Source organism: Balaenoptera acutorostrata, chromosome 12 (assembly GCF_949987535.1).
Source record: "Balaenoptera acutorostrata chromosome 12, mBalAcu1.1, whole genome shotgun sequence".
Classification (NCBI taxonomy): domain Eukaryota; kingdom Metazoa; phylum Chordata; class Mammalia; order Artiodactyla; family Balaenopteridae; genus Balaenoptera; species Balaenoptera acutorostrata.
Window position 1 is genome coordinate 14,608,229 of NC_080075.1, and position 26,843 is coordinate 14,635,071.

The window sequence follows — 26,843 nt, forward strand, 5'->3', positions numbered from 1 at the left end:
CTCTTACCTTTTGAAAAGCATTTAACCCATCACTATTTGGTTTTTTGGTTAATTGTCACTTCTAAAGGTAGTTAATCAGTGGTGTTTCTTTACAGAAGTGTGACAGGAGTTTCAACTTGGCTGGGGAGAAACCTGTTTCCATGTTAGCATTGTAATAACCACTCAGAAATCACTACAGCATCAAATTTCTGTGCTTTTAAGATGAGTTCCTGGTGCAAACTCTTACACCTGTAACACTGATGAAGTGCGTGTTGACTCTGCAACCAGAGAATGATGCCAATAAACTGAGTCAGAACATTATATGAATACTTTAATGCAAAATGCTTAACACTTAAAATTAGCAAAGCTTCATTTAAATTAAAACTCCGTTTAACTAAAGATGGTTAACCCCAAGAATGGTGCAGTAGTTGACCTCTGCTATATAATGCCAGTCCTAAGGCAATACAACGTCCAAATGTCGGCGGTCGCTTCCTCCACTGCCCTTCTGAACCCTAAGGGGTCGGGGAGAGGGTACTCAGACACAACAAAACACAACCCAAATAAACTGCGCGGTGATTCCTAAGAGCTATAACCCATTTGACTAAGCTGTCCAACCACACAGCTGGGGAATAACTGCAGGTCTTGTTCCAGAGCTGATAAGGGGTTCTGTTTTTACAACTGGGTAGAAGCTCTGCACTAGGTGAGAAGTCACAGTTTAAGGATGCATGTTCTGTAAATAGTTACTACATATACACATTTAGTGTCTGTAAACACTAGAAATATACATTAGACAGAGTACCCTTACCAGGTGGGTACAGTTTAAAAAAGAAGATGAGGTAACATGAGTCTCAAAGTCCACAGGATTCCTGCCTGAAGAGTTTGAACAGCTGCCAGTACTTCACTTCCAATGTGCGGGGTAAGGCGCCTCTGGGACCCTCAGGGTTTGCCAGAACTGGATTCACTGGCTTTCAGCATAGCAACCGCGTCTTTCACTGCATGGTAGATAACATTCTTCACCTGAAAAAACGAGAGAAGATGTGGTCAGCTTACCATGAAATCTAAAATCTGTCAGTAAGAATAAACCTTCCCCCTACCAATTTTATACCATGCTCTTGAAATTCAAAACTCAAAATTCAATATGAAATGTTAATAATACTTGAAAGGCCCCTGGGCTCCTTTAGGCTGTTATTTTATACACATTTTAAACCCATGCCTCCTTTGAGGAACTTAAACGCTCATTTTCCCCCTTCCAGAGGCTTTGATCCTACGTGGCCCTGCCCCCAGTGAGTGCAGACACAAGCAAGCCCCAAGGTACAGCTCTATTTTTCAGTTTATCTATTTCCCTAGTTTTCCAAACATGGAATCATATGTTAGATGATTCACTACTGAAAGCCTCTAAACCAAAATGAGATTTCCTCCATGTTTATTCCTCCTTTGCCTAAGTAGGCAGCAGAACTAGACATAAAGCCAGTTCATCAGCTCACTGTACCAAGTGTGGTATGGCCAAGTTTGCTGATTATTTTTATAAGGTCAGTAATGGGCTATGAAGCCAGAGTCAGAGAATGCCAGGAATCACAGCCATTTTTACCTGTAATTTATCTTCATGATTTGTATGAGTCTGTGACAGATAGCGGAATTCCTGAGTAAGCCAGAAGCAGTGTTTAACATGTTCTGGAGAAACAAAATCTTCAGCCACTTTGATACAGCTATATAAGTTATGAACCTGGAAAACAACAAGCCACATCAGTCACACATGCCAAAGTTTGTAGTGTAAGGAGAATAAAGAATAAAGTAATGGTTCTTGCCTGATGTGGAGCTCCTGCTGGGATAAATACCACATCTCCAAGAAACTGCACGATAGCCCAGCCTTGAACTCCATACTCTTGATGAAGACGCTTTCTTAGCGATCGGTCTAAATACCAGCTCTGATCATGAATGGGGTCGTGGTCTGCGGGGTTTTCTTGACCTTGCTCTTCTGATACCTAGAATACATTCCAAGTATTATGAAACTGAGTAACATGCTGGGTCCCCATGAGGGCATTTTGCCCCCTGGGCAGTGTGGGCAGTCAGCCAGTAAATGTCAGGCCTTCTGTAACATGTGTCCCTGTTGGCAGAAAGACAAAACAGCACTCAAAGACATTAACTGAGTGAACCAAGAGGAGACTGAAAGAAAATGTGGGTTCCCTTCTGTCATTTCCTATAAACCGTGACTGGCAGTCTGCATATTTCTGTAAACACTGTGTTAGGACAGTATTTTGGCCTAGGCTTTTGAATGTAAGTAGACTTAAGCTCCTTAGAAATAGACTTGCTACACTGCAGTTCTTAAAAATCTGTATTCACTTAACAATTTGAGTTATGAAACAGTCCCAAAGTTGGCTGCAGGTTAAACTTGTTTATTCTAGACCCAGTATCTGGCAGCAAAGACTCAGGGTGACACTATCAAAGGAACAATATGGTGACCAGCAGGTTTTCTGGAAGAGTCAAATTATCCTTAGCTCGAAACATCCTGATTGAAGCAAATGCTGGCTAAGGGTCTAACCCGGCACCAGGCAGCACCACTCCCCATGAACACCTGCTAGGAGCGTTCATATCCACTCCCCATGAACACCTGCTAGGAGCGTTCATATCCACTCCCCATGAACACCTGCTAGGAGCGTTCATATCCACTCCCCATGAACACCTGAAGAATCCCAGCCACAAATATCTGGGCTGCAACTAGCAGCCTCAGTGGCGAATAGGTTAAAAACTGAATATGCCCATCTTTCCAGTTGCCTAGAACTTCCACACAGAACCCCTGCTGAACAACGTGCTAACTACTGGAAACCTGGAATCTTCAAAGTCCCTGTATCCCTTTCCCACATAAGCTAATGGCCACAGTAGGGTGTGAAGTCTTCCTGACCTACTACTAAATAAGGGTGGATAAAACCAACAGGGACCTTAGTAACTCACTTGCAACACAGCTATCAAGAGCAAAGAAATGACACATGGACTTCTGAAGTGCTTAGATTTTTAAGGCAATAAAAACAAATAGGTACTACGTGATGAACAGAGGAACTACCTTGAAGGTAGCACACAAAAACCTCCAGATGCACTATGACGTAACACACAGACATAAGAAAAAAGATAAGTTTCCCTCTTTTCAGAGGTGTGAGCCTAATCATCTAGAAATCGTTGTTCCTTAGCAACCAGCTTCAGCCTATCCAATCTGAGATGCACAGATCTAACTTTTGAAGCTGTGATTATTCTCCAGTAACCCAGTCAGGTCTTGACATGTAGTATAATACTGCTATTCTGCATATCTCTCTTCACATGCCATAGGGTAAGGAGCACACCTTTTTAAGAAATTCTCGTATCTTCTCTGTGTCCTTAGCAGCATATATGTGCCAGAGGGCTCCTGGCTTCTCTTTTCCTTCAATAAATCGCTTTATCGTGAGTTCATCAGAATCTCCATCTTGGATGGTTTTAAGGACTTCTGGAGCAAGAGGAAGCAAACATCAGACCACAACGTCCCAGCTCAGAGAATAAGCCCCACTTTTATGCTCAGCACCCTACCTTCTTCTTGGTCACACTGTCCTTTGGGAATTCCCACATAGACCATGACATTAGCTGCATCAGATACATCTAAGTGAAGATTTGTTGTTCCATATTTCCTATCTTCTGGAGTAATTAATCCTGCAAACAGAAAATGCCTTAAATTTACTGAAACAGCAAAAACTCCCTCAGTCTTTCCCACTCCCTGGAATACGTGGTCACAAAACTTAAAAGCTACCTTTCTAATCATGTAAAAGTAATGGAACAATATTTAATATTAAGTTATTTTATCCTTTCAACTTTGGGGAAAAAAGTTATTAAATATTTATTTGTAAGAATAAAAAACCAACTCCTAATACTAGCACTTGTTTCTGGTGAGAGGCAAAATAGGTTTCCTCCTGCTGAGAACAACTAAAAATCCTTGATGAAATTATTTTTTAAAATATCTTTTTAATGAGTCAGTATGCTGGCAAGAAAAGAAGAAAGCCAAAACTAGAAAGCAGGACTCGGGAACGGTACAGTGGACGACTGAGGCTGGGATTTGCCAAAAGGATGTTTGCTCAAGCGGGTGAGCTCAAGCTTTGGTTGGCACAGACTAGAAGGACTCTGGGGTAAGACGTGAGTCTAACAGAAACCCCCTCAGAAACACGTAAAGCTGGGACCTCAAACGACTATGGACTCAGTGCAAGAAGGAACGCTGCCCACATGTTCCCTGGATCCCTCAACTGTGAAAGAGGTGAGCCTGAGCACGAGGTCCACGCTGGTGCTCATAACCCGAGACTCTAACCTCTTACCCCAGGAGAAGGCGCATTTGTTCAGCATTCACCCTGAGGCTCATCAAGCCCTGCGGTTACCTTGGACGCACATCCTGACATGCGGTCACTGCTTCTTGAATGGGCAGCAGAGCCAAGCATAGCTCGGGGTGGGCAAGCCGAGGCTGTTTTCTAACCTGTCAGGCCCTGAAGCAGCCCTGTCTTGTTCGGAGGCCAAGGAACTTCTCTCTAGCTTGCAGGGGCCTGTGTTTTAGGAGCAGCTATACACAGGAGAGGGGACCTATCATTTCAACCGCGGACCATGGCCCTAGGGCTCAGCTGCACTGTCCTTTCTTTCCAGTTTGCTGAAATATCAGCCCTAGGAGGATGTAAAGCAACAGATATTGGACAAAAATCATAGGATATATGAGATTTCCTTTAAAATAGTAAAGGAAAAATATAAAGGGAGGAAATAAGGAAACAATTATGGAAAAGAACCTGAGAGCTGTTGTAACTGGGGGATGAGTACAGGGGAAGTCACTGTCCTGGACTCTCACGTTTTCAGTGCATTTGGAAATTTTTCTATAGTAAAAAAATGAACAAGTAAAATCTGAGAAGAGAAAAAAGCAACTAACAAGATAGAAGGCAAATGAATGAAATGAACAGTTATCCACGACAGCACGGAGGAATATCCAGAAGTCTGATTCCACTTATATAAAGCTCAAAAGCAGGTTAAATACTAAAGGATATTCTGCAGGAACACAACCATATATGGTAAAACTATAAATGTAAGGAAATGATAAACACAAACTTCAGGATGTTGGTTAACACTGGGGGCAGAAGGAAGGAGATGGAGCTGGAGGAGTGAGGAAAGGTGAGCAAGTCTCAGAGCCTCATCAGAAGCTGCTTGCTCGTCTGGCCGTTGCCAAACTGAGTAAAAAGTGTTCCGCAAAAGAGGAAGGAAACGACACCTACCCAGCCATCAGCCCAAAGTCCAGCCAATCCCAGCTACAGGTGACTGCACACTGATGAAACCAGTCTCTAAACTGAGAGAGCCTGAACTCAGATGGAACCAAAAACAACGGTCCCAGGGAAAGGATTCCCAGAAAATAGAAAATCCTGAAACAAAACACACCATGGACTTTTATGAAAAGAACACAAGCTGACACAGTAGGGGCTGCTGGGTGACAGAGTACTGGGGTTGGAGGCTGGGTCAAGCCTAGAAATTAGGAGACTTAAGTCCTCCTCCCGGACCTGCCACTAGATGCCCCTTGGATATCCTGACCAGGTCACCGTCCCCTCTATCGTCCTGAAGTCCTGGTCCCCACGTGTAAAGCTGGAGCTGGAGCTGGAGCTGGAGCTGGAGGGAGGGTGACTGCGTGGTCTTTGCAAAGAGCCCTTCGCCCCACGCTGTCTGTGCAGGAGTCACAGCTCAGCCACCCAACCTCTGAAAAACGACTGCTCTTTAACGACGTTTGTGATAGATAAGGTGTGAGGGGTTTGAAAATGAACACGTTTTCTTTATTTTCAACCCCTAACTGCTTACTCTGAACGGGAACAATTTTGATAGGAAAAGCTAGTAGAGAGTAACACTGCCCTCTATCTATTGGTATCTGGGAGGAAAAGAGCTGCTGTCAAGCCATTTAAACCAAGCAGACTATTTATTTTGAAAACTTCTCAGATAACCACTTCTACCCTATAAAGCTGCATAATTTCTATAAGGCATGGATAATCACTATGCAACATTACACCATTTGCTTTAGTAGAAAAATGCTTCCATTTACGTAAATTCATTGCAAATCTTCACTGTGAACAGAATATGCCCCGAAGTCCCAGCCATCCAGCTTCTTTGAAGGGCTCAGGGGAAGGGAACATCCTGGGCATCTAGACTGTGGGAACTTCCCAAGGTAAACTCCCCTCTTGGAATGTTCCCTGACCTCACTCCAGGTGGTTCCCTGGGCCAACTCCACCGGAACAGAAGAAGTCAGGGGCTGAGGTCCAAGCTCCTCCCTCTCCCAACAGCATCTGGAGAACATGGCAAAGATGCCAAAGACTCTGGCTTGCCACCCTCAAGTCTGAGAGACTGGAGCTGGGATCATTATGGGAGGAAGGAAATAAATCGGAGAAATACAATTCTAAGGGTGTTTTCAGTACTAACTTAAGTAACTAACTACTACCCACCAACACAGAACACTGAATTTAAGAGTAGCAGTTGCTGAAACAGCTGGAATGCTAGCAGACTGACCTAAACGTCCGGCAACATTAAAACAATTAATAAAATTACATTCATTCAATTATGTACCATGCAACCGTTAAAAACGATCACACTAAAAACCATTAAGCAACATGTAAAGATTTTACTGTATAATATTAGGTGTAGGAGAAACTTTTTAAATGGCCTATGCCCTACGACTGCAACTATGAAATGGAAATATACATACACATGACCAAGGAATGAAAGGAAATATGCAAAAATGAAGACTACTGCTGTGTTAAGGGTTGGGATTATAGACGTTTTCCATCTCTCCCTCCCCAAAAATCAATGTTCCAAACATTCTGACTTGCCTTACTTCTGTAATAATTTTTTCAAGTGAGCCATTTCTTCCTTACCATAAGCATTATACATCTTGGGACCCAGATCTGGCCTAACAAAGTAGTTTGGCAGCCTTGAGGCCAAGTTCAGTTTGCCATCTCTCCTTGTGTACTCAGGCAGTGGAATGTTGGCCATCAGATCATCAAACCTAGGACAAGAGAACCATGAAATTTGCAAAATAAGCTTATGTTTCTAATATATCGTGGGATTTGATTTGTTCCTTCTATACCAAAAGGAACAACAAAAATATCTGTGCTCGTGAAGATGGAGATAGCTATCATTAACAACATTTAAGATTAGCATATGGTATCACTTATATGTGGATTCTAAAATATGATACAAATGAACCTATCTATAAAACAGAAACAGAATCAGGGACATAGAGAATAGACTGGTGGTTGCCAAGGGGGAGGGGGTTGGGAAAGGGTAGGAGTGGTAGTTTGGGATTAGTAAATGCAAACTGGTATATGTAGAATGGATAAACAACAAGGTCCTACTGTATAGCACAGGGAACTATATTCAATATCCTGTGATAAACCATAATGGAAAAGAATATAAAAAAAGAGTGTATAGATATGTATAACTGAGTCACTTTGCTGTACGGCAGTAATTAACACAACACTGTAATTCAACTATACTTCAATAAAAATAAATTTAAAAAAAACAATATTTAAGATTAGAATTATAGTGCTTATGAACAAAGACATCTTCTTTCTCTCCTACAACACACATATATATCAAAATGATCTAGAATACTGCAGACAGAAGATCTGAAAAACAAATTCCTGATGATAAGAAGTGACACTAAGGGATATATTATTCATTAGTTCTGAGGATTCTCTGCAAGGTTCAAGCTCAATTCAGGAAAATGGATCTAGCAATTCCGCTGTCTTGTCTAAAGCAATGATATCACTGTATTATACCCAACCCCAGCATGTCTGATCTCACTCCTGCCTCCAGATCAGTGCGTGCACGTCTGAGTCGGCCTCTTCTCTGGCGGAGCACTACAGCGGAAATGCGTGGAGTTTTCACTAGTGAGCCAGATTTAAAAGTCAGTAACTTCACCTCAACACCTCAAAAAAAATTCATCCTACCAAGTCAAGGACAGGATCATCTCTCCCCCTCCCCATAATCGTACCTGGAGGGCATCATATCTCTAAAATCTTCTCCTGGTGGCCAGTCCTTAAGTTTCAACACCATGGGCTCTTTTTCATTTTTCAAGCGGTCTGCAAGGGAACCAGAATTACTGAATTGCTACTATTCATAACTCGGAAACAGACCAAAATCGATGGCAAATTAGCACTTTAAGCCTTAACAATGCAAATAAAACTTATCTCTGCAAGATCTTCATAACCTGACACATTTGGTATACAAATATTATTTTTCTTTAATATTCCCCTCCTGCAAATGGCCAATCATTTTATTTCTACAGTGCCAAGAAATCCATTCATACCCAGGAAGCAGCAAGGGGTAGCAAAATGAAGATCACCAACTAGTTTGTGTTACAGCCCTGCCTTTTCTAAATGATTATTCAACTGCTACTCCTTCTTTGAGATTTCAGCCACTCCCTTCTTTCTATTCCACACAGGCGGTGTTTTGACAGATCCAATCTCCTCCTATACAGTGTTCTAAAGAACTGAGCAGCTCCCCAACTAACAAACAGCAATTTAACAATCAAAGCGCCACAGATTTTAGAAAACCCAGTTTTCTGAGGCCAGCATGAAATAGAAATGACTTACTTTGCTCAGAGAGACTGAAGCTACCTGATGTTCTGTCCAGGGACAGCTAGGGCTAATAGGGCCCACTTTCCCCCGCCTCCCCATCTTCTAGGTGACACATACAGGGTTTAGTCAGAACTATTTTCTTGTAATAGCGCAGTTACCCACTGCAGGTAATGTGAAGGAACCAAGAACCAAGGAGCTCTAATTGAAAAAAATATGTTGACGATTATGATTAACAGCAATGGTAACTATTATTTCACTTCTTGCTGTGTTCCAGTCTCTGCTCAGTGTTTTAACCATTTAGTCCTTACAACTAAATCCGACATCCCAGCGAGATTTGGCACTATTTAATATTTCTACTTTTGGATGAGGAAACTGACAGATGCCTGAGGCTGTCCAGCTATTGAAATTAAACAGCAGAACTGAAACTGGAACTGAGTTTCAAACCTTATATTCATGAGGACTAACATCTGTATAGTGTCCTATAGTCAACCGAGTCCCATAACCTAGTTTGAACAGGTGCACATTCCAGGAGACAAGAAACACAGGAAAATACGGGTACAGTGTATGTGCAGGACACCAGTGGCGTCTCAGCGTGGGTGGGGTACTGGGGGTCTGGGCAGCAGAATCATCAGTATGCAAGAGGCAGGCTGCGGTGGACTCTGGGCTGCCTTAACCATTTGCAGGCACGAGGAAGTGTGAGCCCCAGAAAAATGCAATTACCAAGCTCACGTACACAGCAAGTACATATCAAGAGTCAGGATTTGAACCCACGCCTAACTGGAAAGCACACTGTAGTATGTGTGCCCCTCGATCCCCTTTCAAAGGACCTGCTGCCCAGACACAGCTTCGGGGTCTGCGTCAGCTGCAGAGAGCCGTCCTGCCAGGTCACGCCCTCTCTGGGGCACCGGCACCTGGAGACCGAGGGAGGTGAGGGGATAAAGGCCCCGACTTTCCCCACTTCAGCCCAATCTGAGACAATGAGAGGCGATGCCTGCTCCAGAGCTCCCTGCCAGACTGGCTGAGGCTCCGCTGAGCCTACGCCGCAGCCGGCTCCTTCTCCAGCCCAGTCCTGCTTCCTCCTCCTCCATTTCACAGACGTTGATCCCCACGTAAACATCTTACGGCTGAAACTCAATCCTAACATCTACGTGTGGAAACCCCCATCATGCCCTACTTAGAGTTAGCTATACCTTTGTTCTAAAGTTCGTTGAAAGTATGGGCCATAACCTGTAAACGTGGGTAATGGGAAATAAGGAAGCAGGAGATTACAAGGTAAAACTATGTCGTAAAAGAATGAGAATGATAAATGAGCAAAGTTGAATTATTGAGTCCAATAAGAATGAACTGGCCAAGCCCTCCAGTGGGGGTGGCAGCATGAGGCCAGGTGCCTGTGCTGATGAAGCGGTTCTCGGAAACAGCTTACTGACTGGCCGGTCCACGGAAAGGGCCCAAGCTCAGCACCAGACACTCACGCCTCCTTACCACCACCATCGCCCCTTGCCCAGGTGAAGCAGGCAGTGACCAGGATAACCTGCGTTAAACGGATTCACGTTCTCTGGCACGTTCAGTTCTACTTATCTTGTTAAACATAATTAAAATTTTTTAAAAATAAAGAGGCGATATAAAAGCACCAGCTGTGAGTCACAAGCCCCGGCCCTGCGCTCCCCTCCCCTCGGGCACATTTGTGTCACAGGACAGACCTGGAGCCACCTGAAGAGGAGGTGACTAAAACCTCACTCTCCAAGGAGCTACAGAGCGAACTTGCCTCAGTTCAAAAGCATAAACTTTGCAAAAAGAAAGGGGAAGAGGAGATAAGACACTGATTTTAAACTCCAGAGTCATAGAAAATGCTGTCGCTGCCGCTCCTCCCGCGGCCCCTCCTTTCACATCCTCAACCCCCTTAAAAGGTCTGTAATACATACTCGGAACGTCTTCAAATCCATCCCAGAAGTCTCCTACTGTAGCTCCTGTGATGATTTCATTGGTTCTGCAATTAACGAGGTCAACTTCCTGATTCCCAAACTCTTTCCTGAAGGATTCCGGTTTCCAAAGTTCAGTGTTCAGTTTATGGTGCACTCCGGACACCATCACTGGCTAAGAGGAGAGAGCGAAGACTTTAGTTTGAACTCCCCCAGCTCCGTCCCTTCACCCGAGGCAGCCCTTCCTCAAACAGCTGCTGATGTGTTTCTCTGTGGCTGGTCCTCAGTCTCAGATCCCAAAGTGACAGCTTAGCCCCCTGAGTCACCTGCTACACACACCCCTCAAAGTACACTAGTGAGCTTCTAAGAGCAAGGATCACACCTCCCAACTCAGATCCCACTACTCACAGAACACCAATGCCAAGGCTCAGGGCTAGGCAGGGGATGTGAAGCAGAGACAAAGGCAGCGAGAGTGCCCTGTCCAAAGAGGATGCTGCCTCTGGCCTGCAGCCTATTGTTACCAGGCAGGAACAGGGCCCTGGATTGCCACGTCTTTTGGTTATCCAAGACAAGCCCGAAATCCTGATCTTTACGTGAAAGAGCCTGACTAAAATATTGGCAACAAGTTCAACTTTTAAAAAACATTATCTAATCTAAACAAAACATGCTGGTGGACTGTATTCGGTCTGTCATTGTCATCGTGAGCAAATCTTGTTAGAACACAGGACTGAAAAAAATAATTTTTTTTTTGGTTAAATACATACATTTTTCTATTTGACAATTCCCCAAGTCCTGGCCTTGTCCAAGAGCAAAGTGTTCCTTTAGTGAGGACTCCATGTGGCCCAGAAGAAAAGACAAAGATCCGGAAAACATAAACCAAAACAAGAAAGCAGAGGAGCAGGTCTACAAAGCTATGCATCTCCTAAACTATCAACCGAACCTTAAGACTGAACATCACTGCCCTTTAAAAAGCAGGCTCCTTCCCTTGGGAGACTACACACCAATTCCACGTTGACACCACATGGCTCAGGGCCACCTAAGACTGTCTTCAGCACAAGGTTCTAATTAATGGAAGAGGGATGCCTGATTTTTATCCTATTTTGTCTAATCCCCCAAACCCCACCAGCCTTAGTCATATTCCCACTTCTCCTATTGAGGTTTATCACACAAGAATCACCAAGAGCCCAGAATGCGCTCATCAAAAATCCAAGGATGACTGGTTGGAAGCAATCAAAACCTCATCAGAGAATACAGCTCAGGAATGTCTGCGGTAAAAAATAAGACTCATAGCCACACTCTGCTCTAATTGTATGCACAGTAAACAATAAAAAGAGATAAAGTATATGCCATTTATAATCCAGGAAGTGGGAGGGGAGGGGGGGGGTCGTCAGGAGTCTACCAAAGGCACCAAGAAGGGGATGTGAAGTGGGTTGGAAAGCAGAGGCCCCGCTTACCTGCCCTTGCTTCCAGCACTCCCTAAACACATTCCAGTTGCTCTTGTTGTTGGGATCTTGCAGGCACAGCAGGCGACTATCACACAGCCAGTAGTGAGGAGTGTCAAAGCCCAGGATGCTGGGCTTGATGGTCAGTCCTTGCGGCCGCTTAGATAAATCGGAGCAAGTCTTATTTTGCACCAAAGAGGCAAAGATGTCATCAAGGATTTTTGGTGTATTCTTCAGTCCATTTTCTGTCTGAATTTGAAAAAAAAAAAACCACGAGCCTTAAATATGTCATTCCCTACCATCAAAAAACCCATTCCTGGGCTTCCCTGGTGGCGCAGTGGTTGGGAGTCTGCCTGCTAATGCAGGGGACGCGGGTTCGAGCCCTGGTCTGGGAAGATCCCACATGCCGCAAAGCGGCTGGGCCCGTGAGCCACAATTACTGAGCCTGCGCGTCTGGAGCTGTGCTCCGCAACAGGAGGGGCCGCGATGGTGAGAGGCCCGCGCACCGTGATGAGGAGTGGCCCCCGCTTGCCACAACTAGAGAAGGCCCTAGCACAGAAACGAAGACCCAACATAGCAATCAATCAATCAATCAATTAATCAATAAAAAAATAAATCTTTAAAAAAAAAAAAAAAAAAAAAAAAAAAAAAAAAAAAAAAAAAACCCATTCCTATTATGGTAGGATGAGTATACATTACATATCCAGGACAGAATCTAAGCCACGAAAGAATCTTACCCTCAAAAAGGTAAGTCCTCTTCCTCTACCTGACATCACAACTCTCAGAAGTGGGTACAGGAAAAAGTGTTAACAGGTGAAAATGACCCAGCCCAGAATTCTAACCATGTGAAGCCCATGTGCCAATGACACAGCCTCTGTACCCACGAAGGAAAGCATGGGACTCATCCTTCTTTCTACTTTCTATTTCAGTTTCTCTCTACTCTAACTCCAATTCATCTTTACAAGGTGGAGTAATAAACAATAAAACAAATGCGTACCTTTCCTGCAGAGGAATTCAAGAGATTTCGGAGGAAACCAGAATTGTTGTTGCTTACAGGTGTCAAAATTGTGCTGTTAAAGGTGTGGAGGACTGTGTTGGATTTGCTCAAGGGGGGTAGGGGTGGAAGGCATTTGATTTCATTCTTTAAAATTGGCATCGTTGGTTGTTTTTCTAAAAACAAATCAAAAACATCCAGATGGAAAAGCATTCTGAAAAGGCAAATCCGTTACTAGTCTTCTATTGACGGAATTACTTTGGAACTTGGTTTTCATTTACTAGAACCAAAAAAACTTAAGAGGATAAATGACATTACTGATTTAGACATGGATTTCCAACTGCTATTAAAAAAATAAATATCCAACATCTAAGGTGATACTATGGTAAACTGCATTTTTTATTTGTTTGTTCCTGGTATACAAAATACAATTGATTTTAGTAAATTAACATTGTAACTATCAACCCTGATAGATATGTTTACAAACACAGATTCTCTTAAGACTTTTCCCATGTATAATTAGATTGCTTACAAATATCAACAGTTATATCCCTTTCTTTCCAATCCTAACATCTCTTTGTTTGTTTACCTTACTGACTTAAATAGCCAGAACTTCCAATACAATGTTTAATGAAAGAGTGAAAGCAGGAATCCTTCTCTCATGCCTGAACACAGAGGGAAACTGTTAAAAATTATTCAACCAATTAAAAAATTCAATCACAATTTAGGATGTTTGCTGTTAGTTTTATCGTAGAAACTCCTTAGATTAAGGACATTCCCTTCTATTCCTAATTTAAGGTTTTTTTAAAAAAATTATAAATAGGCTTTGAATTTTACTCTCTTCCTGTATCTCTTCACATGACTTTTCCCCCGCTTTTTTAATGTTAAAACTACAGCTGCATTTCTGAAGCTCTGCTTGGTCACCCTGTATGATTCCTTTATTTATAGTGCTAAATTCTATTCACTGAGATGTTGTTTAGGATCTTTGCATGAAAGAAACTGATCTGCAATTTTCCTTTCTTTGTAACACAGCCAGAAAGCAGAATCACCAAAATCCTAATCTAACTACCTGATTCCAAACCCATGTTCTTTATACTATCATCAAGCATCCTGAGACAACAGCACAGATGAGAAAAATAAAGCTGAAGCCAGAACGTTGCAACTTAGACAAAATAGGAAATATACACAGGGTTAAAGGCAGAAAGGCAAAGATCACTATTAAAACACACACGTCTCAGCCCACTCCACTCCTGCCAAACACAAGCTCAGCCTTACCTAGAGTTCTGCCATAAGCAGAAGTTCTCTCCGGCGCTGCATTTGTGTCAGGTCTCAGGGTGGCTACAGAGAACCGCCTTCCACTCCACACTACTTCTAACCACTCTGTTCTCACCGTAACTAAGGCTGCCAGGCCCCTCTGGGAACAGACGGAAGTTCTCAGGAAGGCAGGAAACACTCACCCTTGTTTTCCTTGTTGACATTGCCGCTGGTCAGGTCTGCCAGCCAGTTCAAAGGAGACGTGCTGGCTGGGCAGGCAGGCTTCACGCTGCTGGCCGGCTTGGACGCAGCCTCCCCACCTACAGCCACGGGCTCCAGCACCGAGGGGTTCTGCTGGAGCACGGCACCAAGAGTCGATTTTTCTCCAACCAAGGAAGTCTGTGGTGAGTACAGAAGGAGAATCTTCCACAAGCTGAAAAATTACGTTTCCCTTTTCTTACCTTCTCCCCTAACTGCTCACCAGTAAGAGAGAAATATCCAAAACAAACCACCTAATAGCCCTGGACATCACCACCACTGCAGTAATCTCTCGACAATAGAGCAGAACTATGTAGGAGAGATTTTAATCTTTTAGCTTTTAAGTATTACTAGTAAAAATATAAGATGTAAGTGAAGAATGTAAATACAGCAAGATATCCACCCCCACCCTCGTATCCCCCCTCATGCTCGTTCATATCCCTATCACTGCGTTCACCATGTTGCTTTAAAACGCCCAGTTTGTGCCCATCTCCCCTGTGAACTCACCCCTGTATCATGAATAGGCACTCAAAACCCAGTGGCTGAGTGAGTGAACGAATAAATGAGGCAAGGTAGGAAATACAGCTGTGAATTCAGAAGGAAATGGGATGCAGAAAAAAGAAAATGCTCTTTTGATTTAGCATAGTGTAGTAGGCTTTAAAAATTGATGAACAGCCCTAAAAAGAATTCAAAACATAAACTGAACAAGAACAACAAAAACTGGACAGACAGAACACACCTTATTTTTCTATTACTTAAAAAACTGCCTTGACAACTCAGCTAGTGCGTTTATACATACATAAGAAGGAAAAAGGAGGGTCAAATTCCTGTTGTGGTCCAGGCCCTCACGTTACATGTGATACAATTCTGTGATGCCCAATTACCAGCACTGTTTACTATTCCTCTATTACTGATGAGGAAGCTGAAGCATATATACATGAGTTCATCTGAGCCAAAGTTATACAACTGGAAGTGGCAGAAAAAGAATTCAAATTCAGTCCTGACTACAAAGATCAAAACTCTTCTACCTATGCTGCCTTCAACACCACAGCTTTATCAAAATGTAAAATAATTTCTGATTACTAAAAACAATGTGGGATAATGATTACTGGGGTGAGGAAGAAAAAGGGAGACAGCTGGGGGGTAGATGGGACGGTGAAGGTTAAGGGAATGTCACCAGGAAGAGGCATGTGAGCACCAAGGAAATGTACATTTTTTATGTGGAGTGAGAGCTAAATAAAGGTTTGTTTCAGTATTATTTCCTTCAATTCTTCATATATATTATAGGTAAAACATATTTAATAATAAAAAAAATTTTAAAGCTTATCTGAATAATTTTTACTGTGTAAAACATGAGAAGTTAAAGAACCTATACAAATTTGACAGCAACTTATTAGGTAGACTATAATAGAAAAGGTTTTTGCTTTTTCAAGGAACAAAATTAAAAGCCTAAGAAAAGAGGCTACAAATGAGGTCCACAAAAATAATGTGAAACTTGAGAATGGGTCTATAAAGTATCACATGAACCACATGAACTATCTCTTTCCACTGACAGCTCTCCCCATGTTCCTTTCAAATATACTACAGAAATCCCTGGGTTTTTTGAAAACAGACAGACAACAATCACAAGGATGGTGAATCTAGCATAAACAGTAATACCTGTTTTATGTCTTCCTTTGAGGCTGGCTTTGAAAGGAGTTTGAACTGCCTGTTTGAACAGGGACAATTTGCCTTTATTCCCCATTTTGCTCTTACAGAATGAACAATGTCTCCAACATCATAGAGGGCTAAAAAAAAAGGGCACAGGCAAACATCTGAACAAGGATATTAGGTACTTTCAACCTCAACATTACAAAGCAAAAGCTTATATTTCTAACAGGATAACTTTTTTTAGCAGCATTTTTTTTTAGGGTGCTTACACTCCCCCCTTTACCTCCTAAGTATGCCTTGCCCCAAATGTGCCATTTTCTTTCCTTTTACAAAACTATTTACAAGGCCTTTACCAGAAAGTTCGGGGGCATTATTTAATACATTTCTCGACAATTTATGGTACATACTAAAATAAAGTCAGCAAGTAATTGTACTACACAAAGTAAAACCGAACTACCAGCCCCTATGAGCTACCCAAAACACAGGAAAAGGAAAATCATTGCACCACACGAAATACCTTTTCCAGGAATGATCTGCGTAGGCATGAGGTTCTCTGGTTCATGTATCTGACTCTTCACACATCTCAGCCAAGAGAAAGTCTTGTAGGCAGCACCTGCAAATAACTGATTTGTAGTAATTGCTCTTTATGGACTCTGGTCCCAAAAGTTTCAGAAATCCATCAACCACACATCAATGAAAGGCTTAATTTAAGAGTATAAGGGGCTTGGAGAAGAGTCAAGTCAGTTCTCACCCTGTTGGCAATTTTTCCTCTTCATCCGATAGCAATCCACACACACTCCAAACCCACACCGAGGACACACCCAGTGCAGGTTGAAGATGGTGGTGTCACACACATCACACATTTCTCGAACACCTTTGACAGCTCGCTTCCAAGCAACCTGTCCTACAAAAATCAATAAATCACTTAGTCTTGGGGATGAGAGGGCTCCTGAAATAAAACATGAAGTGGGAGGGGAGTTGATGCCATTCCTCCCTCTCACTGGAGTTCCCATTAACTGTTCAGCCTCCAGAGCCCATCTCAAATCCCCCACCAACGCCATGAAGCTCTCCTGGATTCCTTCAGCACTCCCATCAACTTGTATTTGTACTTCAGACTCAGGCCTCTTCACACTGTATGCAGTCAGGTGCAGTTTTACTTCCCTCTAGGAGACTAAACTCCATGCAAGCAGAATCCCTGCTCAGGCTGTACCCTATCCCCACACCCCACCCCACCCTCCAAGGAGCTCTGCATAGTAGGTCCTGCTGAGTAAGTCAATGAAAAAAGCAGCATTGGTTACACAAGCTGGAGTTCAGACACAAATATAAAGGAGCAGTGGTTCTTCACATTTTGGGTCATGAGACCGTCTGAGACTCTAAAGGCAACATGGACCATGCTTTCTCCAAAGGAAAAAAAAACTGACTCGAATACACAAACCTAACCTTCACTGTCGAGTGTCAGGTTATTCACAGATGCCCTGAAACCACTCAGACTGCCCATTAAAAACCCCAGGCCGCCGAGGGAAACCTGGAGGGAGCAGCACATAAACTAGCGGGGGGCACAATGGTCCAAAGTCGGTTCCGTCATGCGTCAGTGTCAGAAACTCAATTTTTAGAGCCAGGAGTGATGCAGGCACCGAGGACCGACTCACACTAACCAAGTAGCCAACAGATTGAGGCACAATCAAGAATTCTATGAAGTAGCATCTTCGGTTCCAGTGGCCAAACCCTGAAAACTGGAGGGAGGGGCCTTCCAGGACTGGGCAGGAAATCGTACCCCACCCCCCGACCATGGAGGAGTGCCACATATGGCATTAGAAAGCTTCAAGGAGTAAGAGCAAAGGGAGGACATTTTCCTGCGTCACAGAAAAGCCCAATGTCTGCTGATCAGAAGACTGTTTTCTGTCTGTCTCTCTCTCCTGAACAAGACAGGATCAATACTGTCACATTCGTGTTCTACGGAGAACATCTTTTCCTAATCCAGTCAGTGGTTACTTCTTTCTTCAGACTGTCCACAAAAGAAATGACTAACTTCAGTTTGCTTTAAGTTAATCCAACTGCTGAGTGAACCTCTGCCATTTCATTACAATGTAGAAGCTCAGTGCACAATACATAGAACTTTAGGCATTTTACAGATGAGATTTTATGACTTCACCTTGGTCACTTGGATTAGACTGTTTTATTAGAGAGTAGTCTTAGATCTCTTAGCCACCTATTTAATGATTATATGTCATTGAAAAGACAGAATAAATGTATAAAGGCTAAGACCTGCTTCCTCGTCTCAGGATCAGAGGGTACCCCCCAACCCCCTCTCTAGCGACTCCTTGTGGTGGCATCTTTCAGTATCACTCACAGTGAGTTCCTCTCTCCAGCTGACCAGCTTGTCACAGAGGAAATAAAGAGGAACAGGATAATCAAATAGGCAAGGAGGAAAGGTTAATCACAATTACATCTTTAAGGACACATTTTTCAGACGACTCACCTTGAGCAAAGAAAAAACATCAGTAGCTTAAAACAGCCCTTCCGATTCAGGAAGCTACTAATACATTCCAAAAAAATGTTTTTGCAACCCAGTCATTCATATACTACCTCTAGACCAGTTACTTAAGAACTTTTCTTTAAGTCTTCTCTTACTTAAAAGTATATAAGAAGAAAGCTTTTGTATCTCTACTGAAAATGGAAAACCAGTATCACTTGTCCTAAATAGATTATAGGAAAAACAACTTTAATACGATTCTTGACTTATCAGAGTCTCTACTACCCCAACAGAACAGTGATTATAAAGCTGCTCTTCACTTTAGCAGGACCCCGGCTGCCCATGGAGCTCACAATCCCATACCCCACCTAGATCTGAATTCCCGCTCCTGGGAATGTCAGTTCCCATTCCTTGGACTCTGAGATATAACAGTGTTCAAACTTATCCAATAAGTTATTTTTGTGCTTAAGCTAGCTTCAGTTAGTTTCCTGGGACCTACAACCAAAATTCTTAAGATCAGTATGTGTGGATGCTTATATTGAAACATATCTGGCTATGCAAAGTTTGAAAAGATATCTACCAGAGGGATGGAAAGGCTTCACTTTTAACTTGCAACCATTTGGGAAAGATAAAATGATGGAACGAAGTGTGAGACTGACAAAGATAGATGCCCCTTGGTGCTTCTGGCTGGATATCTCACTTCTAAGGGCACACAGACAAGAGGTGTGCTGTCCTCCTCGACACCGTACCTTGAGATGTCGTGAGGGAGGTCTGGCTCTAATGTGTCACCCACACTGATCTCTGTGGTTGACTGGGCTGCCAGATTAGTGTGAGAGTGCTCTCAGGGAGTGGGGACACTGCACACACCCGGCTGGAACCTCCAAGTTTTCCCTGAAAACCTTGACTCTAACAGAATCATTTTCATCTGCGCTCGTTCCCATTTTCATGCCTGGGTCCCAGCCTCCTCAGACCCTGATTCAGTAGGTCTAGGGTACAGCCTGTCCATTATCTTCTTTGAAATGTTTTCTTAAGAACCTTTGTCTTAAAATAAATCCCTTTTGGTGAGTCCACACTTGTTGGTATAAGGCTATGCAAATTCCACCACTACCTCACCTTTACCTTAACAAAAAATTTAGTAATTGCCCTGAAACAAACCCTGCAGACAGATTACTGACTGATGAAATCAATAGGCAGAATCTGTTACAAAAGGAAAAATGCAACTTCATTCTACCAAAGTCATCTACACTTCTGGGTGAAAACGAAATCCATGCAATTAGGACTTAGGTGTCATTTAGGAACAAAAATCGAGTTGGACTGAAAAATCCTACCCCCTAAGAGATGCTCTTACTGTGTGGCTCAATAGTTGACATAGCTTCCTTTTCAGAAATCACCATTTGACAGAAGTGGTCTCCAATGTTGGCCAGGATATACTTTGCCGTGTCCAAATCAGTCCCAACAACATTTTTGGTTAAAGGCAACCACAAGCCAATTGCTTCACTGTCATACTTGTTTGGTGTTAAGAAGCCTTCTACCCGCAATACACCGTGTTTGTTGAACTGTAACCTAGAGGGAGTGAAAAAATAAAAAAAGGATGTTACATACACGAAATAGTGATTTACATCTTGTTGTTACTTTTTAAATGGTATTTAAATCAAGCATTTCCTTCCCAGTTTTCTATAATCTCCATGGCTAATCACAGCCGATTGCTACTTGGCAACATCAATAGAAAGATTTTTAAAACTTCCAAGTTTTCTCCCAAAAGACATGGGGGGTTGGCAGGGAGAGGGAGTTGTGCTTTACACTCGAACTAAGATCTACTCATGTCATTTCCAAGGACAGCTACTGAACCTGCCTGACTTGGAACTTAATAGCAAGAATAATCACAAGTCACCACAGAAGTAAACTGATAACAAATAGAAGGTGACAAATAATCTGACCAAATTTGAATACAACTACTGCTTCCAGAATATTGCTCAGGAGGGGAAGGCTAACCCTAGACAACACTGAAGCCATGACCAAACAGATCCATGAGGTATTCAACACCCTTAGGAATCCTAGCTACAAATTACCATGCAAGCTTCTGGAATAAGAGGCAGTGTTAAGATGGGCCTCAGTACCTAAGAAGGTGGAGCAAAAAGCAGAATATTTTCTCAGCATTCTCTTTTAGCATCTTTGACATCTGCAATGTTTTTTCTAAGCTATGCAATAGTTTTGGACTTATTTAAACACAACATTATATGTCAATCTAGCTGGAGACACAGAAGTAGACATAAAACTCCCAGGGAAATAGGGTATGACAGGTATCATAACAGTCATTGAGTCTTACAGGAGTCAGAGGAAGAAGTGCTGACTATGAGTTTTGCGGGTCTTATATGAAGAAGACTTCATGTTAGAGACAATAATTAAGCTTGGCCTTGCAAGAAAAATGCAGGGACCTTGATTTCTTTGCTAGTCATTGGGCAGCTGCCGAAACTTTTTGAGTCCATGAGACACATAAAGTTGTGCTTTAGAAAAAGCATTTGTCCAGAACTGTGTAGAATGAACTGGAAGGACACTGAGAGTTGCATAACAGATGCAAATGTATTTCTAGGAGTCCAAAGGAGAGATACAAGCTTTTAATTGATAGCCCAAATTAGAGCTAGTCATAGTTCTAAAAAATAAATTTGGAAGTCATTTCAAATGGGGAGGAGATGGAAAACAGGATTTGGCAACTGAGCTTTACCACTGAGACCCTATCCCCTCCCATTTCATCTGCAGAATTTAATGAGAAACAAACTTGATAAGACTAATGACAGTGTCGATCTTCACTCTAAACATCAGGAAAAAAAAGGCTTTGCTTTTACAACCATGATATTCTTTTTACCAAAGAAGTGAGTTTGTTTGAGTTTCTAATACACTGACTTCTGTTAACAGTTATCACAGCTCTAAATGCTATACACACATATTATCATGGTGCTTTTGCAATTTACTCAGGAATGAATGGGACAAACTACCATCTAAAAAACTCTTGTTCATTAAATAACCCTGAATCTGAAAGTTATCAGCACAGATATAATTACTGATCATTAAAATGCCTGTGCATTTAATTCAGTTCATCAGCAGTCTTTAATCTTGATAAAACTAAAGGAGAGGAGAATAGGAAGAAATTAAAGTCAACACTGCTGTTTATGACTAGAACTAGCTGAGACTGAAACTACCTAGATTTCTGAGAAAGTGTATGATATCTAAAAGCTCATCTATACCCAGAACAACACTGCTCATTTATATATCAAAAAGACCAGAAGGCTACCTTTCTCTTCACTCAGGATGGAAGAATTTAAAGAAAATTAATTTGACTTAAAGAAAAAAAAAAGCAATGTAAAAATGAAAGTTTTTGCCTATAAAAGCAGAAAAGATTTTTTAAAGATACACTGGCTGGCAAAGGTACATGGAGACAGGAATGTTCAAACCCTGCCAGTGGGCATGGATGCAGGGCTATTTGGCAAAACTTATGTATCAAAGCCTTAAAACACACACACCTTCTGACCCAGTAATGCCACTTCCAATAACCTTTCCAAAATAAATAATCAGAGATGTGGACAAGCTGATGATCATTTCTGTATTATTTTTAGTGGCAAAAAATACATAATAATCTTAACACCAACAAGGGAATTGGTTAAGTGAATTTTCCAACACTGTTATTATGGGTTCTTGCATACTTACTCAAAAGTATTTGCAAAAAAAAGTTAACATGATCGAGTGGTTCCTATTACGAACTGGGAAAGTATGCACTGGAGAAAGTAAAATTCAAAACAGTATATAGGGACTTCCCTGGTGGCGCAGTGGTTTTGAATCCACCTGCCAATGCAGAGGACACAGGTTCGAGCCCTGGTCCAGGAAGATCTCACATGCTGTGGAGCAACTAAGCCCGTGCACAACTACTGAGCCTGCACTCTAGAGACCGCGAGCCACAACTACTGAAGCCCGTGCGCCTAGAGCCCATGCACTGCAACAAGAGAAGCCACCGCAATGAGAAGCCCGCGCACCACAACAAAGAGTAGCCCCCGCTCGCCACAACTAGAGAAAGCCCATGTGCAGCAACAAAGACCCAACGAAGCCAAAAATAAATAGATAAATAAATTTATTTAAAAAAAAAACCAGTATATACAACACGCCAAGTAGGTATGCTTGAATATATTTTATGACCACATAAACACTAGAATGCACTGAAAAGTTAACAGTAGTTATTTGTGGTGGTTTTTTAGAACCTACAGAATTTTTCTATGTTTGTTACTTTTAAAAATAGAACTTTAGACACCAGGCCGCCCTGTGCTCCTCAGGCCGCCGCCCTGCCCCTCCAGCGGCTCCGGGTCCCCATTGCCGCGCACCAGCCAGGCGGTTCCAGGGATTTGGACGTCCGTGTCTTTGGGGGACCACTACTTCACCTGCCACATGCTTGCAGGATCTGGTTCCCAGGCCGGAGGTCAGGCCCGAGCGCCTGTGGTGGGAGCTCCGAGTCCAAACCACCAAACTAACAGAGAACCTCAGACCCCAGGGAATATCAACTGGAGTGAGGCCTCCCAGAGGTCCTCATCTCAGCACCAAGACCCAGCTCTATCCAACTGCCTGCAAACTCCAGTGCTGGACGTCCCAGGCCAAACAACCAGTAAGACAAGAATACAGCACCACCCATCAAAAAAAAAAAAACAACAACAACAAAAAAATATGTTACAGGGCTTCCCTGGTGGTGCAGTGGTTAAGAATCTACCTGCCAATGCAGGGGACACAGGTTCAAGCCCTGGTCCGGGAAGATCCCACATGCCACAGAGCAACTAATCCCGTGAGCCACAACTACTGAGCCCGTGTGCCACAACTACTGAAGCCCGTGTGCCTACAGCCCGTGCTCCGCAACAAGAGAAGCCACCGCAATGAGAAGCCTGCACACCACAATGAAAGAGTAGCCCCCGCTCGCCGCAACTAGAGAAAGCCCGCGCACAGAAATGAAGACCCAAAGCAGCCAAAAATAAATAAACAAATAAATTTATTAAAAAAAAATGTTACAGACGAAGGAGCAGGGTAAAAATCTACAAGACCAAATAAATGAAGATGAAATAGACAATCTACCTGAAAAAGAATGCAGAGTAATGATAGTAAACATGATCCAAAATCTCGGAAACAGAATGGAGAAAATACAAGAAACATTTAACAAGGATCGAGAAGAACTAAAGAGCAAACGGTGATGAACAACACAATTACTGAAATTAGAAATACTCTAGAAGGAATCAATAACAGAATAACTGAGGCAAAAGAACGGATAAGTGGGCTGGAATATAAAATGGTGGAAATAACTGCCAGGGAGCAGAATAAAGAAAAAAGAATTGAGGACAGTCTCAGAGACCTCTGGGACAACATTAAACACACCAACATTCAAATTACAGGGGTCCCAGAAGAAGACAAAAAGAAAGGGTCTGAGAAAATATCTGAAGACATGACAGTCAAAAACTTCCCTAACGTAGGAAAGGAAATAGTCAATCAAGTCCAGGAACACAGAGAGTACGACACAGGATAAATCCAAAGAGAAACACGCTGAGATACATATTAATCAAACTATCAAAAATCAAATACAAAGAAAAATATTAAAAGCAGCAAGAGAAAAGCAACAAATAACATACAAGGGAATCCCCATAAGGTTAACAGCTGATTTTTCAGCAGAAACTCTGCAGGCCAGAAGGGAGTGGCAGGACATATTTAAAGTGATGAAAGGGAAAAACTTACAACCAAGATTACTCTACCCAGCGAGGATCTCATTCAGATTCGATGGAGAAATTAAAACCTTTACAGATAAGCAAAAGTTAAGAGAATTCAGCATTACCAAACCAGCTTTACAGCAAATGCTAAAGGAACTTCTCTAGGCAGGAAACACAAGAGAAGGAAAAGACCTACAAAAACAAACCCAAAACAATTAAGAAAATGGTAATAGGAACAAACATATCAATAATTGCCTTAAATGTAAATGGATTAAATACTCCAACCAAAAGACAGACCAGCTGAATGGATACAAAAACAAGACCCATACGTATGCTGTCTACAAAGACTCACTTCAGACCTAGGGACACATACAGACTGAAAGTGAGGGGATGGAAAGAGATATTCCATGCAAAGGAAAATCAAAAGAAAGCTGGAGTACCAATTCTCATATCAGACAAAATAGACTTTAAAATAAAGACTATTACAAAAGACAAAGAAGGACACTACATAATGATCAAGGAATCAATCCAAGAAGAAGATATAACAATTATAAATATTTTTGCACCCAACATAGGAGTACCTCAATACATAAGGCAAATGCTAACAGCCATAAAAGGGGAAATCGACAGTAATACAGTAATAGTAGGGGACTTGAACACCCTACTTTCACCAACAGACATATCACCCAAAATGAAAATAAATAAGGAAACACAAAATTTAAATGACACATTAAACAAGATGGACTTAATTGATATTTATTAGACATTCTATCCAAAAACAACAGAATACACTTTCTTCTCAAGTGCTCATGGAACATTCTCCAGGATAGATCATATCTTGGGTCACAAATCAAGCCTTGGTAAATTTAAGAAAATTAAAATCGTATCAAGTATCTTTTCTGACCACAACACTATGAGACTAGATATCAATTACAGGAAAAAAACTGTAAAAAATACAAACACATGGAGGCTAAACAATACGCTACTAAATAACCAAGAGATCACTGAGGAAATCAAAAAATGCCTAGAAACAAACGACAATGAAAACACGATGACCCAAAACCTATGGGATGTGGCAAAAGCAGTTCTAAGAGGGAAGTTTATAGCAATACAATCCTACCTCAAGAAAAATCTCAAACAACCTAATCTTACACCTAAAGCAATTAGAGAAAGAAGAACAAAAAAACCCCAAAGTTAGCAGAAGGAAAAATATCATAAAGATCAGATCAGAAATAAATGAAAAAGAAATGAAGGAAAGGACAGCAAAGATCAATAAAACTAAAAGCTGGTTCCTTGAGAAGATACACAAAATTGATAAACCATTAGCCAGACGCATCAAGAAAAAAAGGGAGAAGACTCAAATCAACAGAATTAGAAATGAAAAAGGAGGAGTAACAACTGACACTGCAGAAATACAAAGGATCATGAGAGATTACTACAAGCCAATAAAATGGACCACCTGGAAGAAATGGACAATTCCTTAGAAAAGCACAACCTTTCAAGACTGAACCAGAAAGAAATAGAAAATATAAACAGACCAATCACAAGCACTGAAATTGAAACTGTGATTAAAAATCTTCCAACAAACAAAAGCCCAGGATCAGATGGCTTCACAGGTGAATTCTATCAAACATTTAGAGAAGAGCTAACACCTATCCTTCTCAAACTCTTCCAAAATATAGCAGAGGGAGAAACACTCCCAAACTCATTCTACAAGGCCACCATCACCCTGATACCAAAACCAGACAAAGACGTCACAAAAAAAGAAAACTTCAGGCCAATATCTCTGATGAACATGGATGCAAAAATCCTCAACAAAATACTAGCAAACAGAATCCAACAGCGCATTAAAAGGATTATACACCGTGATCAAGTGGGATTTATCCCAGGAATGCAAGGATTCTTCAATATACGCAAATCAATCCATGTGATACACCATATTAACAAACTGAAGGATAAAAACCATATGATAATCTCAAGAGATGCAGAGAAAGCTTTGGACAAAATTCAACACCCATTTATGATAAAAACTCTCCAGAAAGTGGGCATAGAGGGAAACTACCTCAACATAATAAAGGCCATATATGACAAACCCACACCCAACATCGTTCTCAATGATGAAAAACTGAAACCATTTTTCAGTGATGAAAAGCTGAAACCATTTTTCAGGGCAACAAGACAAGGTTGCCCATTTTCACCACTATTATTCAACATAGTTTTGGAAGTTCTGGCCACAGTAATCAGAGAAGAAAAAGAAATAAAAGGAATCCAAATAGGAAAGAAGTAAAACAGTCACTGTTTGCAGATGACATGATACTATACATAGAGAATCTTAAAGATGCTACCAGAAAACTACTAGAGCTCATCAATGAATTTGGTAAAGTAGCAGGATACAAAATTAACGCACAGCAATCTCTTGAATTCCTATACACTAATGATGAAAATTCTGCAAGAGAAATTAGGGAAACACTCCCATTAACCACTGCAACGAAAAGAATAAAATACTTAGGAATAAACCTACCTAAGAAGACAAAAGACCTGTATGCAG

At 41.8% G+C, this 26,843-nt stretch overlaps 1 protein-coding gene across 5 annotated transcripts in view; it reads right to left on the reverse strand.

Annotated features, from left to right (window-relative positions):
- Positions 1-289: 289 nt before the first annotated feature.
- The window catches only part of KDM3A (lysine demethylase 3A), a 54,781-nt gene continuing 28,227 nt past the window's right edge, over positions 290-26,843 (reverse strand). For all 5 annotated transcript variants that reach the window (XM_028164784.2, XM_007175326.3, XM_057558157.1 and 2 more), the window contains 15 exons: positions 19,918-20,132; positions 16,848-17,000; positions 16,614-16,709; positions 16,106-16,233; positions 14,392-14,587; positions 12,938-13,110; positions 11,953-12,189; positions 10,502-10,673; positions 7,994-8,081; positions 6,873-7,003; positions 3,532-3,651; positions 3,312-3,451; positions 1,785-1,961; positions 1,568-1,702; positions 290-996 (listed from right to left, as the gene is read on the reverse strand). In XM_028164784.2, coding sequence (XP_028020585.1) covers positions 916-996; positions 1,568-1,702; positions 1,785-1,961; positions 3,312-3,451; positions 3,532-3,651; positions 6,873-7,003; positions 7,994-8,081; positions 10,502-10,673; positions 11,953-12,189; positions 12,938-13,110; positions 14,392-14,587; positions 16,106-16,233; positions 16,614-16,709; positions 16,848-17,000; positions 19,918-20,132 — 2,242 coding nt within the window. In that variant the 3' untranslated portion in view covers positions 290-915. The remainder of the gene's footprint in view (positions 997-1,567; positions 1,703-1,784; positions 1,962-3,311; positions 3,452-3,531; positions 3,652-6,872; positions 7,004-7,993; positions 8,082-10,501; positions 10,674-11,952; positions 12,190-12,937; positions 13,111-14,391; positions 14,588-16,105; positions 16,234-16,613; positions 16,710-16,847; positions 17,001-19,917; positions 20,133-26,843) is intronic.